Source organism: Centruroides sculpturatus, unplaced genomic scaffold (genome assembly GCF_000671375.1).
Source record: "Centruroides sculpturatus isolate CEXI.00-Female unplaced genomic scaffold, Cexi_2.0 scaffold723, whole genome shotgun sequence".
In the NCBI taxonomy this organism is placed as follows: Eukaryota; Metazoa; Arthropoda; class Arachnida; order Scorpiones; family Buthidae; genus Centruroides; species Centruroides sculpturatus.
Window position 1 is genome coordinate 194016 of NW_019385043.1, and position 14205 is coordinate 208220.

The 14205-nt window shown below is 31.3% G+C and overlaps 1 protein-coding gene across 1 annotated transcript; it reads left to right on the forward strand.

The window, feature by feature from the left end:
• Positions 1-2239: 2239 nt before the first annotated feature.
• On the forward strand, positions 2240-3016 carry LOC111633790 (putative fatty acid elongation protein 4). The gene has a single exon (XM_023378421.1). It carries the CDS (start codon positions 2240-2242, stop codon positions 3014-3016), a length of 777 nt encoding a protein of 258 aa, XP_023234189.1.
• The last annotated feature ends 11189 nt before the right edge of the window (positions 3017-14205 follow it).

Below are 14205 nucleotides of genomic sequence, written 5' to 3' on the forward strand. Positions count from 1 at the left end.
CTATGCTTCTACTCAAATGGAAATAAAATAAGAGAGAGAGTTTACAATATATATATAATACCTTTAATTTTGGCTTCTCGAACGTTGACAAAGGAATATAAGGCTTCGGGAGGACTGCAGAACTCTGACGGAGTACTAAGAGAAAACTGAGATAGAACTGAAGAAAACGGAGAGAACTCAACACAACAAAGCGCAACTAAAACTGGATGTTTTACGCTTTTATACTACGAACCTCCGCTAATCAGGAGTTTTCAATAAGACACACCATGTGACAGGATCCAGGCTGAGTCACGCTACACGCTATATCAACATGTGAGNAAAGTTGAACAACTCTTTGCTGGAATTAAATATAAATACCAGTAATTTATAACTTGATGGCATTTTATTAAATAGTTATATTTCAAAATAAATATATCTCGATAAATGGCTGAGACTTCACATTTTCTACGTTATTGAAGAGGGAGTTAAAGGCTTGATATCGAGTAAGGATTCAATCATATACAAGAGTTTTTTAGACTCATTTTGACCGTTGTAATTTCCTCATTCGCATTGTATACTTTCATTTAAGGTTAATTGTACAGCTAGTTCTTTTATGTTGTGTATTTTTTTATTGTTCTTCATGTTGTCTTTGGTATATATGTAATGGAAAATAATAATTATTGGAATCTTTATCGTAAGTCTTTTGTCATTACATGATCTACTCTGTCTTTGTGTTTTCCATTTCAGTATTCTTGTTTAGTAATAAGTTAAGTTTATGACTAGTTTTAAGATAGTAATAAGTTTGATTTAATACAGTTTTAAGTTTTAGTATATTCACAGTTTCTCCTAGTTGCTTCAGTTACGTTATTCAAATTATAATAAAGCTTGCTAGCTTAGTTTCTGTATTATTTTAGTATTAGTTTGAAGCATTTACTTTAATTTTAAGCTTTAAACTTTACTATGTCTAGCTTTTATGTATCTGCACTACTTACTAATGTATGCTACAATTCAGATTATGTTTTAGGCCTACGTCTTTGCGGCCTGAAAACTGCAAACCAACAATAATCATAGAGGGAGTTGTAACCTTTTGACACCGCTTAGAGTAATCCATTTTTTCTTCTTTCATTTTTCTCTCCCTACTATTTCGCTTTCTATTTTTCCTCCCCTTGTTCCGCCAGTTAAACACTTAGTGTAAGGCCGTTCTTTGGTTAAAAAAATAACATTGATTATGCAAGATTGTATTTCGTTTCCAGAGAAGAACGTGTTACATTTGATAGCTACACGAAGCATTTCTAGAAATTGAGAAAAATAAAGGAAGAAAACTTGTCTAACAATTAATGTCTTAAATTTATAATTGTACAAACAAATCTAAAGGCAAACCGTTGAAAACTGATACTGTTTGCAAGCATATCTCAAGAATATATGCAGACAATAATCGTCTCATTTGGCAAGAGCAACTATACGAGTGTAAAAACGTGGTAGCAATCAGATCGATAACCTAATTCATGCGCTTTCGAAGTGACAATTGCTGGTTTATGCTGGTTTTTATAACAATTTCGAAAGAGATACGGTTTACAGTTAAAGAAGGAGGTTCTCCATTGCCTTAAGTTGTTTTTCCTTTTCTCCAGTTGAATGGCCAAAAAATACCATAAAAGAGACTTTACACAGAAAATCCTACATTACGATGACAAAACCACTTTTTAACCATCACGATAGACTGCTGTCATCAATTTCTCATATAGGCCTACTATGATTTAAATTTACTTTTTATATATTATATTAAAAGTAAATTCCGTGTAAAAAATTAAAATCTATGAATAACTATATTAAAAATAGATAACTTGTTTTTGCACAAGACATTTTATAACCAATCAATGTAGAGTTCATTACGTATTTATACTCGATATTTCAATAACAAATTTCATGCAAATACAGCATTTCTGGATGTTTTTGCCTCATATACGTAAGTACGATTCTTTTAAATATTATCCTATGTATTGTTTTTATTGTCCGTACAAGAAATTATTAAGTTCAGGTCGTATTAATAAGACCTATTGTACTGGTGTTCGGTTTCTGCAACTGAGGAAAACTTATTGAGAGTAAATAGTCTTTATTGTTCACTTGACATTTTACCTATTTGATTTTATAATGATATATAAATTAATTATTAGATTTTATTACTAACAGATAATTTTTTAATTTCAGATTGTTCAATATGAAAAAATCTTTTGGCAAATTTAATTTTACAACAATTCCAATGATGAAATTCGAAACATTCTTCGAAAAAGAAACAACCAAAATCTGGTTTAGGAGTAATTGGTATTATTCTGTTCATATTTTTATATTTTACTTATTTTTTATATTTTCAATGCAGAAATTTATGAAGAATCGTAAAGCTTTGCAATTAAAGACACCATTGATTCTCTGGAACACGGTACTGGCATTATACAGCATTGCTTCTACCATAAGATTACTTCCCGCATTAATTCAAGTAATTTACAAATTAGGATTCACTTATTCGGTTTGTATATCGGAACCACTTGCGGAAGTATTTCCTCATGCCATATTCTGGACAGTACTGTTTGCAATCTCTAAATTAATTGAGCTATGCGATACAGTATTTATAGTTCTGAGAAAAAAAAAGTTAATTTTTCTTCATTGGTTTCATCACGTTGTTACGTTCATAGTTACATGGTATTCGACGAATAGCCTTGTCGGTGTCATAACCTGGCTTATCACGATGAATTGTTTTGTGCATTCGTTAATGTACACGTATTACGCAATAACCTCATATGGAATTAAGTTGCCACGATATGTTGCCATGTTCGTCACGTGTATACAAACATTGCAGATGATAACTGCGGCATTCGTACTCGTTTGGGCTACTTTGAGTAAATGGAGCGGGTACGAATGTGATTTTAATGATACAGCAATAACAGTATACTTTGTTGTATGTGTTATGTACTTGTTCTTATTTATTCGATTGTTTTACATTTCTTATATCTCAAACTCTACCATTAAATTTAAAAAAAATTAATGTCATTCAAAATATCGTTTATTATTGTAATAAAATAAATTTTTGTATAGTGTTATGTGATTAAATAAATCAAAATTTTACATGAAAATTTTGTATAGTCACATTATCGTTTTTTTAATCTTTATTGTTAGATTGCGAAAAATTAATACTTGGGTATGATACTTCTTCAGACATTTAAAATTTAATGGTAACTGCTTTATTAGCATTGTAAAGTGCGATCGAGAAGTTGCTCCGTAATTGGCTGTATATGGAAATAGCTTCCAAAACAAAGTAATGATCTCACTGTAGACTGCCAGTGTAACAGTTAAATTTTCCATGTTCCCAATGTGTCGAATCACATGATCGAGGCGTAATGTGGTGCGGCTTTACGATCGCAGTGTGTAAAAATTTATAAAATATATCGTGGCCAGAAGAGCGAGGCGGTTAAAACGACTGCTCTGGGAGACCAGAAATCACATCTGGGTGAACAACTTCTGAATATTTTTTTATTCTTCCGAATACAGCGGCTTCGTTGTCCGTATCACTCGATCACCAATGTTGTCTAGCCGAATATCGATTTCGAAAAACAAATTTTTTAAATATCCATTGGTTAAATGAATGAATATTGTACGAAATTTTAAAAATCGGTCTGTGAGGCTTCGATATTGAAGTTGAGATAATTAAAATCCTATTGTAAAAGTATTACATCTAAATGCTAATCATTCTGATGGTTCTAATAAACATAGGGTGCGTTCGTTAATAGCGGTTGCTCTGTGTCTCTGCGACTACAGGAGTGCGCTGTTGTTTGTAGGCATTTAGGAACGACGGCGAAAGAAAGAAAGATGGTGGCACCCGTACTATCGATAGTATCGTTAAAGAAGAATCTATAATTTTTAAAATATGCGTTTTTAGAGGCAAAAGAAGGGTACTAATTGTAAAATTTAACCATAAAATGAATTATTTTGCCGACAGAGCATTCAAAGTAGCCACGAATTAGAAAGCCAGCTACCAGTCGAAAAAAGTTCGAAAAGACACTTACATCACCGCGTGCACTAACTCGCACTTTCACAACTTCTAAATTTTCCTTCATAAAACCACATAATGGACCGTTAAACGAAACTATTTGAGTCACGGAAAACGCCATGTTGCTTTCCACCTTAAATTACTACTACAAGCAGCCGTTTTTGCCATTCGATGGCGCGCACTCCAGTTGGAATATAGGAACGGGGTCCGCAGGAATTTTTAAACGGATGCCGCTCGCGAGAATAAAAGAAGGAATAAAAGAACGCTACGCAGAGAAATAAAAGAACGCACCCATACAGTATCATTCTGTGACATATATAATCGCCAGCATCATTTCAGTTGAATAATTAAACAAATCCTGAATCGTTTCTAATCGAAGAGTCTACAGAATGCGCAGATGGAGGGGGGAAACAGTTTTCTGCCAGGTTCTAAAGGCGAAATACGTAATGGGGTATCTTCGGATACTGACACCACAGCGGTAAAAATATTATTATATAACATGTTGTTTACATGTGTGAGAGCGTACGAGTGCTCCTCTAAACGTAAACAAATTCTTAATTTTTTACTAATTAGTTGCTTTTAATCTGTGTCAGGATTTACATTATAGTAAACCGTTCACAAAGACGTTGTCGTTATTTAATTTGCATTTATATGGTCATGATGTGTTTAAATGTTTTCAGAACTTAAATAATTTTGTAATATAATTCGAAAATGAAAAATATCTTCTACTTCTTTCTTTTGTTTTTTGTGGTGTTTGGAGGACGGTGTCAAAACTTAACAATTTTTTCCATACTGAATAAAAATAATGCCGAATGGCATCGCGGTTAATGCGTCTATCTACAGTTCTAAAGTATATGGATAACATACATTTTAATAACCGAACAGAATATATGTATTTGCGTAACAAACACTTTATTGCAGGTCGTTTAAACCATAACAATAATAAATATTAAAATAATCATTTTACTTTATTTTTATTATATATCTATATTCGGTTTATGGCATCTGATGTCTCCTTCCGATCTGCAGGAACCCGCTCCATTTCTCTCTATTCATACACCATTCCTCTTTAATCCTGTTTTCACTACATTCTAACTTTACTTCGTCGAACCATGTTCGCCTGGGTCTTCCTCTCTTTTTTCTTTTTTCGAGGAATGTATTCCATTGACATTTTCGGTAGTATATCATCACTCATTCTTTTCACATGTCCAAACCAAATACAGTGAAACCTCAGTATACGACTTCAATCCGTTCCTGATGTTTGGACTTATACTGAATAGGACGTATACCAAACCAACCTTTCCCATAAGAAATAATGTAAAAATGATTAATCCGTTCTCATGTAAAAAAATGGCCGGCTTTAAACACTTCGCTTTCCTGGCTAGTTCCTGCTTGATTTTTTTGTGAGATCAGCATGTATCTTTTAAGCTTTCTGACAAATAATTGCTTCTGAAACGCTGTCGCCAGCACACTGTTTTTCAGTTATCCAAAGCAAAAGCAATTTCTCGACATGATCTAATGTCTTCGATCTCTGTTTAGAAATTGATTTAACCTCTTTCGCAACGCTAGCGAATATAACGATGTCTTTATTTTCCACGATTGTCGATATCGTCGTTCTCGGAATACGTATGCAACAGTTAAATCTCGAACACGCGTGCCACCTTAATATTTCTCAACAATCTCTTTTTTCAGTTCCATTGTGATTCTAATCATCTGTTTACTTTTCTGTTGCCTTACATTTGCCTTTTTGAAATTTATAATTAACAAAAATAATAAAATTTTACTTACAAATTAAAATCAGAAGAAATTTAACAAAGTTATAAACCGTGGCACGCGAACGTCTGGTTTAGTACACCAATAGTGGTACTTCTTCTTAGATGGCGCGTATAATTGAATTAAGTCGTATACCGAACAAAAGTCGTATACCGAGCAAAATTTGTTTCATCCAAACAGGAGGTATTCCGAATTGGACGTATTCTAAAGCAGACGTATACCGAGGTACCACTGTACTGTACGTTGTTTCTTCTGTATTTCTTCCAAAACCGTCTCCTTCAATCCAATTAGGTCTTTGATCCTCTCATTAGTTATCTTTTCTCTTTTGGAGATTCTATACGATCTTCTCAATGCATCCATTTTAACCGTTGTTACTTTTCTCTTCTCTTTCTCGATCATTCTCCATGCCTCTGCCCCGTATAATAGAATACTTTAATAATAGCATTATATATATATATATACTTTTTTTTTCTTGATCTAGTTATTTCTTCATTTCACCATATTCGATTTAATCTTTTAACTGCTCTATTACCTTGTACTAATATTGTATTAATTTCTAATGTATCTCTGCCATCTAGATTAATTTGTATTTTAAAATAATTACAATGTTCACATCCCTCAATGTTTTCTCTTTCTTCCAGTTTCATGTTGTTTTAGCTCCTCCTATGCAAAAATATATTCTTTTACTCGTGTTCATATATAAACTTCCTTTAAAACATTTCTCTTTTATTTTTCTTGCCATGTATTCCAGATCATCGTTATCTTCTGCCAATACCACCTGATCATCTGCAAATTGCAATGTAAACACCGGCTTAGTGTTATTCTCACAATACAACATTTATTTTTCTATGTTTTCAATACTCCTTCTACGTAGATTTTAAAACCTTGTGTGAAATTGAGGTCCGCGAGATCCCGTTCACTTTGTACAAGATGGGAAACATTTTTATAAAAAGAAAAGCCGAGAGAGCCTAAGAACTTTTACCTTTTCTCATCTCGTAACACCAGTTAAGAAATAACGCGTCTTAACTCGCGGAACTAATTTTTACACACCTAATGAAAAGGGGAAATTACGGTCCGGCAATGGAGTAACCCAAAACAAGAGAATTAATCAAAACCATGTTAATAAACAAAATCAAAATTATATGTAATAAAAACTAAATTTAAATACATAAAACAAATATAATAATATTATTATGTTATACGGGACTATGCTTCTACTCAAATGGAAATAAAATAAGAGAGAGAGTTTACAATATATATATAATACCTTTAATTTTGGCTTCTCGAACGTTGACAAAGGAATATAAGGCTTCGGGAGGACTGCAGAACTCTGACGGAGTACTAAGAGAAAACTGAGATAGAACTGAAGAAAACGGAGAGAACTCAACACAACAAAGCGCAACTAAAACTGGATGTTTTACGCTTTTATACTACGAACCTCCGCTAATCAGGAGTTTTTAATAAGACACACCATGTGACAGGATCCAGGCTGAGTCACGCTACACGATATATCAACATGTGAGATAATTTGCGTCATCACGGGTAATGATCTAATCTTAGTAAAAACACAAGAAAGTTTTATTTCCTTCGTTAACCAAATTCGAAAATAAAGAGAATTAAAGGACCCACCACTGCCACACGATCGCCCTTGTCAACTATAGTCGTCGCTCACCGCTGAGTGGTTAATTAACACTCTAAAACCAATTTCTTAAAAATACCAAACGAAGAAGACGATCAATGTATTCAAGAAGACTAATGTATTGAAATGCTTACTTAGCGTACCAAGGTCAGTACTGTACCTATTTGTCATCTGTATATTTTGTATGTAATTGTAAGATTTCAAGTCGCTTCTATGGCTGGGTCGTCTCGTGCCGAATTTTTGGTATTAAGAGGCGAATTTTACCTTGGTTTTAGGCACGGCTTTTTCGATGTCTTGTACTAATTTAAGGATGTGGATAGAAGAGTACATTACATTACTCAACAGCTTAACTGCAAAAACTCGTATAAAACTAAAACAAAAAAATATATATTCACATGCGTTATTGTGTGTCGGGCAGTGAGAATTTCTTGCAGTTAATGGGAATTAGATAAGCCGTAGATCAGTCTGTTTTCTCAGTCCCGATGTTTCTTTATCTTACACTGAATTCGCTCTTCTTCAGTTTTCTTTGGTTAATATCGTAATTTCTTAAACAAAACATAGCCTATAAGTTAACCGTATTGATAATATTCACAAAACCAATCATAACACAATAAAGAGAACAATAAAAACTACTCTGTATCTGCATTAGTAATCGTATAGAAGTTTTCCAAATTGTTAACATTATTACAAAAGTAAATAATTTATTTATTTCTTTTACGAAAATGTTGTCTCGTGTTTACTTCACCTTGATTGGCGCAAATCTAAACATTTATATGTTGTACAAAGCTTAATAAACAAATAATGTTCACTATCGTAACGTAGAATAATTTGTGTTATTAGATAAATGCAATCTGACTAATATTTGGCAGATTTTTTCGAGAAATTTTCATGAAGTGTTGGACAGTTCTTAAACGTTGTTCAACAAACAGCTAGAAAATCGACAAAGATTTTAAATAATTTTCATTTTTGCACTATGAAGAGAGAATGGAGTATAGGACAGACAAACATCGAGACTGTGAAAACAGACTGATCGACAGCTTATCTAAATTCCATTAACTGCAAGAAAATCTCACTGCCCGAGACATGGTAAGGCATGTAAATAATTTTTTTTTTTGTTTTACTTTTATACGAATTTTTGCAGTTAAACTGTGGAGTAATGTACTGTACAGTACTCTTTTTTCGACGAATATAAAAATTAGCGTGCAAAAACAAGAAATCAGGTTAAATAAGCCGATTAAAATCTTTATAAAATAATAAACTTAGTGAAAATAGTATAGCTTTTTTAATTGTGGTATAACCACTTTATATCATATCTTACGAAACAATTGCCCAAAGGCTGATGACATAATTCTTCTAACTTAACTGGGCAGTTGTAAAACCAGTCTAAATCGGGAAGGAAGGAAGCATAGAAAGGGGAAATGTCGGTCCATAGCGTGACAAACAAAAACAGGAAGATGGGCCTATTGACCCAGACGTGAATGAAATAATTTCCTGTAAATTTGAGTAAGAAATCGAAACCAGATATAGAGGAAGACTGTTTTACTATTCGTTAATTAATAGTTAATTTTTATTGCAGCCCCGAAAGATTGAGTACGCTTTATTTATGAATTTTTTTGTGTAATTTTTGTGTTTTTCAGTCTAGTTTGACAACTACTATCTTATAATGCACGAGTGTCAAACTGGTGGCTCCAGCCACGGTGCTCTGAAATTAAATAAAACAGCTTACAGATTAAGATTAGCTTATAAACATCTATCTGCCATAATGAAGATTGTTCTCAGTCTTTGAATCCAAATATAGGAAAACTAGAAGGAGGAAGTTAGAGTGAAAGTTTCCGTGAAAACAATTAATTCTAGAATTATAAATATGTACTTTAATTTAATAAATGTTTAATTAAAAGCAATACTATAGCAATTATATATTGTTGAGTTCAATTCACTGAACTGCATAATGTGTTTTAATTGCCGTATCTATATTCCTGCATTTGCACTTCAAATTATAACTCAGAACTCAGGTTGTATATTTTAGCATTAACTTTTAAAAAGCATTTGTCATCAGATTTTAATTAATATTGAAGACACTTAAATGATATTCTGAAGTTTTTGAATATTCAGATATTTCAGTGCTATCGGAGTTCTGTTTATAATAGCATTTAATTTTCCATACAATTACATAAATTATCTACAAAAATGCTTATATTAAAATGAGTTTTACTTACTTGTAAGAGGCCATATTTCTTTTGCCATCTAGTATTCTCGATTTGTCTACCTCGGCAGCTTTAATAGAGGCATCGAGCTCACAGCCCGATAATTCGGCACTTCGTTTGGCTTTAATTTAATAATCGGGTTCATGAAGAAAGAATTCATACTTGCATACTTTATAATTGTTTGCATTCTGGCCCATATTGCAAAACCTGGCATAATGTAGTTATTGAAGATATCAGGCATGTTTAAAAGTTAAGACAGCATAAGCACACTTATTCCATATACAACAGGTTTTAACAAGTAAAGAATTTTCAGAGTCCTGTCACGAATAGGCTACTTAATTACTGACAATCTATGACGTGCCGTAATAAGTAAAAAGTTAAAAAAAACTAATAAGCAGACTTAAAATTAATAAATACAAATGTATTTTGACAGATTTTGGGTTAATAATTATACTTTCTATTTGCAAAATTTATTTAACTTTAACACAAAATAAGATAAGAATCAATTTTTAAGAAATTTGCGGGATTTCATGGAATGAAAAGAATTTTCTCGGGATATTTACCGGGTAAAAAACAGGGATACCGTTGGAGAAACGCTAGTTCTAATGTATTAAAATCATTGCTATTAACCTGACACTTTGTGTATATAGTTTCCCGAGTTGAATGACATTTTCTCGATATTCTAAACGGTAGTAATTATTACGAAATTATAGTTCTATCAAAGATTATATTCCGTTATAACAGGTGTGTAAAAAGTTATTCAAACAATGGGCATTAATTCGACTGATAAGATTTCACACGGGTAGCATTACATTCACAAATTTTCTTAAAATTATAATTTGAAGTGATAATGCAGGAATATAGACAGGGCAATTAAATCACATTATGCAGTCAGTATTCAAAGACTGAGAACAATCTTCATTATGGCAGATAGATGTTTATCAGTTAATCTTAATATGTAAGCTGTTTTATTTAATTTCAGAGGAAAATCACATCGGGGGCCGCCAGTTTGACACTCGTGCATTATAATACGGTATTTCTCAAACCAGACCGAAAATCACAAAAATTACACAAAACAATTCATAAAAAAATAATAGCGAACTCAATCCTTTTGGTTTGCAATAAAAATATTTACAGGAAATTATTTCATTCACGTCTAGGTCAATAGGCTGATCTTTCTGTTTTTGTAACACTATGGACAGACATTCCCCTTCTATATGCTTTCTTCCTCCCCGATTTAGACTGGTTTTACAAATTGGTTTTACAACTGCCCAGTTAAGTTAGAAGAATTATGTCATCAGCCTTTGGGCAACTGTTTCGTGAGGTTTTATATAAATTCGGTTTACCACAATAAAAAAAGCTATACTATTTTCACTAAGTTTATTATTATAAAGATTTTAATCGGTTTATCTAACCTGATTTTTTGTTTTTGCAAGCTAATTTTTATACTTGTCTTAATATTAGTTGCATTCACTATCCTTTTATGTGTATTTCTACAAGAAACGTTCTTTTCTGTTACATGACGAATATCTTTCAGTCAGCAAAAAGAGGAAGTATTAGTCAAAATGTAAAACTAAATATAAATGAAATAAATGTAAAAGGAAATTTCTTTATTTTGACAGATGAAAATAAAGATATTTTGTTTTAGACATTAAATAAAACTTCCTCTCTTTACTAATCAGAAAGTGTTAATAGGACGAACTCTATTAAACGTTAAATAATGCTCAGTTTTACAGTTACAGAATATAAACTCGTTCATTTTTATGTGACGTAACTCGTTCGTATTTTGAATGCTTCCTGTAGAGTGGAATGTATAATTTCACTTAATCCGGCACTCGGTTTCTGCCATATAGAAATATCCCAATCAATAATCTTCCCAGGATAGACCAGGGACCGTACTTTGGTCACCGTCTCTCACAAGCCGGTCGCTGATTGGTTAATCCAAATGATTAGCCAAACAGCGACCAGCTTGTGAGAGACGAGAGACCAGAGATAGTGACCAGAATACTCCCTTCAGGCCTTAGCAGGCCGGTACATTTTTAGATTCTGGGACCTTAAACTTGGAAATGCAAAAAATTTTTGGGGTTTTTCTGTTATTGAGTGTTGTGTTCTATTACTATATTAAGATAATTTATTTCTTATTGGTTTCTTTTTCTATATTAAAATTTATTTCATTATTTATTTTATTTATTTTAACTTCTATTTTTTCTATTTTAGTATTGTTTGATCATGTAATATAATTATGCCATCGACGTACCATTTATAGTAATTTATACCCGTAATTTCCTTGATTTTCTGATCTATGTATATCGTGACTAGTTCTTTCAATTTGTTCCTATAACATACCTCATGCTAATTCCGGTTTAATATGTATAAAATTTTCCATTTTTAAAGAATTAATTACTTGTGTAGGCGAATTCTATTACATCTATTTCTTCTTTCGGTACTTCAATTTTCCTTAATGTACAGTACCTTCTATTAGTTCCCACGTTATTGAAGAGTACTGTACGTATCTACTAAATATAAACTGGCTATTTTACAATTTTTATTTATTTTCATAGCTTTCATTTATCTTCTAAGTTCGTTTTTATTTTTTATTGTGTATATAGTATTTTCGTATTTTTGTAATTTTTATTTTAGAAAATTTTCTAAATTATATAAGACAGAGTATTTAAATTCAACAATAGGTCTTGTTCTCCTAATTTGTCGTATTTAATTGTATGTTCATTCTTGGGGTTCTACTATTTACATCTGTTAATATGAATTGTTTTTCTCTCCTTTTTTATTATTTTATTCATCTTAGAGTGTTTATTTACCCAGTTTTTTAATTTCCATATAGATGACATTTCTTAAATCTATAAGTAATACTTCAAATTTATTACTATTGACAATTTAAAATTTCTTAGTTTAAACCCATTGTTTATGTACTGTAATAAGTTGTTTTTATTTATATGGCTTAATAATTTTTACACCGTATTCTTTTAAGAAGGTTTTTATTTTTCAATATTATCCTTATATTTGATATTTGATATACGATTTTTCTGCAATCCATTACCTTTCTTTCATATCTTTTACGTATTTTTTTTAAAACTTATTACTAGTTTTTATTCTCATTTTTATTTATTTCTCTTTCTGGTAATTTTATATTGTTGCACACATGGTCTAAATGTGGTATTATGTCCACTGATTTGGATCATTAATTTCTAAGCCGTCATTAAGAGTTCTTATAAAATTTTCTGGAATATTTATACAAGTTTTGTATAATACTAAATTCTCCTTCCATTTTTTCACTTTTGTAAATTTTAGGTAATCGAACGTTTCATTTAGCTTTTTATTTTTATTATATTTATATTTTTGTAATCGCTTCTGTTCTAGTTTCCCTAAAGTCCTATCTTGTTTAAACTCAAGTTTTTAAAATTTGTTTTTTACTTTCTTAACTTTAATATATTTTTTAAATTTATGGCTTTCTCTTCTCTGTTAGGTATAATAAAGCTCTTTATTGCCTTACGTTGCTTTTTCCCTTCCCGAGTTGAATGGCCAGAAAATACCATCAAGGAAATTTGACACACAAAGAGCTACATTAATAGCCGTAATTTTAGTACTTATTCTTCATTAAAGCAATTTTTTTTTCATTTCTCCATTCAATGGACTACTAAGAGCCCATTGTATGGAAAAATATCCGTTAAAACTTCAGCCAGCATGCAACGAAATAACCGGTAGGTAAAGGTTCATGACCGATATATCCGTGTAGATCCTACCGAAAATTTTCAGGAAAGCTAGAATTTTGTCTCAGTTCCCAGATCAGTAAACCTACTCTTTAATACCAAGATAAATTGCTATCATAAATTTCTCATATACTATGATATAAATTGATATTATTATATATTATATTAATAGTAAATTTTGTGTAATAAAATCTTATAATGTATACAAATCTACATTACAAATACTTACCTTGTTTCGTCAGAAGACATTTCTTAACCAATCAATGAAGAGATTATTATGTATTTATACTCGACTTTTCAATAACGAATTTCATTCATTTTCGACATTTCTGGTTAATTTTCTCTTACACGTAAGTATAACTCATTTAAATATAGTCTTATGTATTGTTATATAGTCCGTATAAGAAAGTATTAAGTTCATAGAAAATTAAACGGCAATTCTATTTTCAACACAAATTCATCTTGTATATTTTAGAAATAATGTTTTAAAATCATTTATATTAAAATGATTATTTTAAGTAGAATCAAACCTGTAAACAACGGACATTGATGGAAAAAAACATAAGATTACTATTGTACTGGTATTCGATTTTTACAACTGAGGAAAACTTATTTAGAGAAAACAACAGTCTTTATTGTTCACCTGGCATTTCACCTGTGTGTTTTCTGTGAATAAGTTTTTCAAAGTTGCAGAAACCGAACACCAGTACAATAGGTCCTATTAATACGATCTCTCCTAGTAGACATTTATATAATAAACTGTATAAAATAAAGACAAGAAGGCATATGAATTAAATATTTGATTTAATTACTAATAGATAATTTCTTAATTTCAGGTTGTCCAAT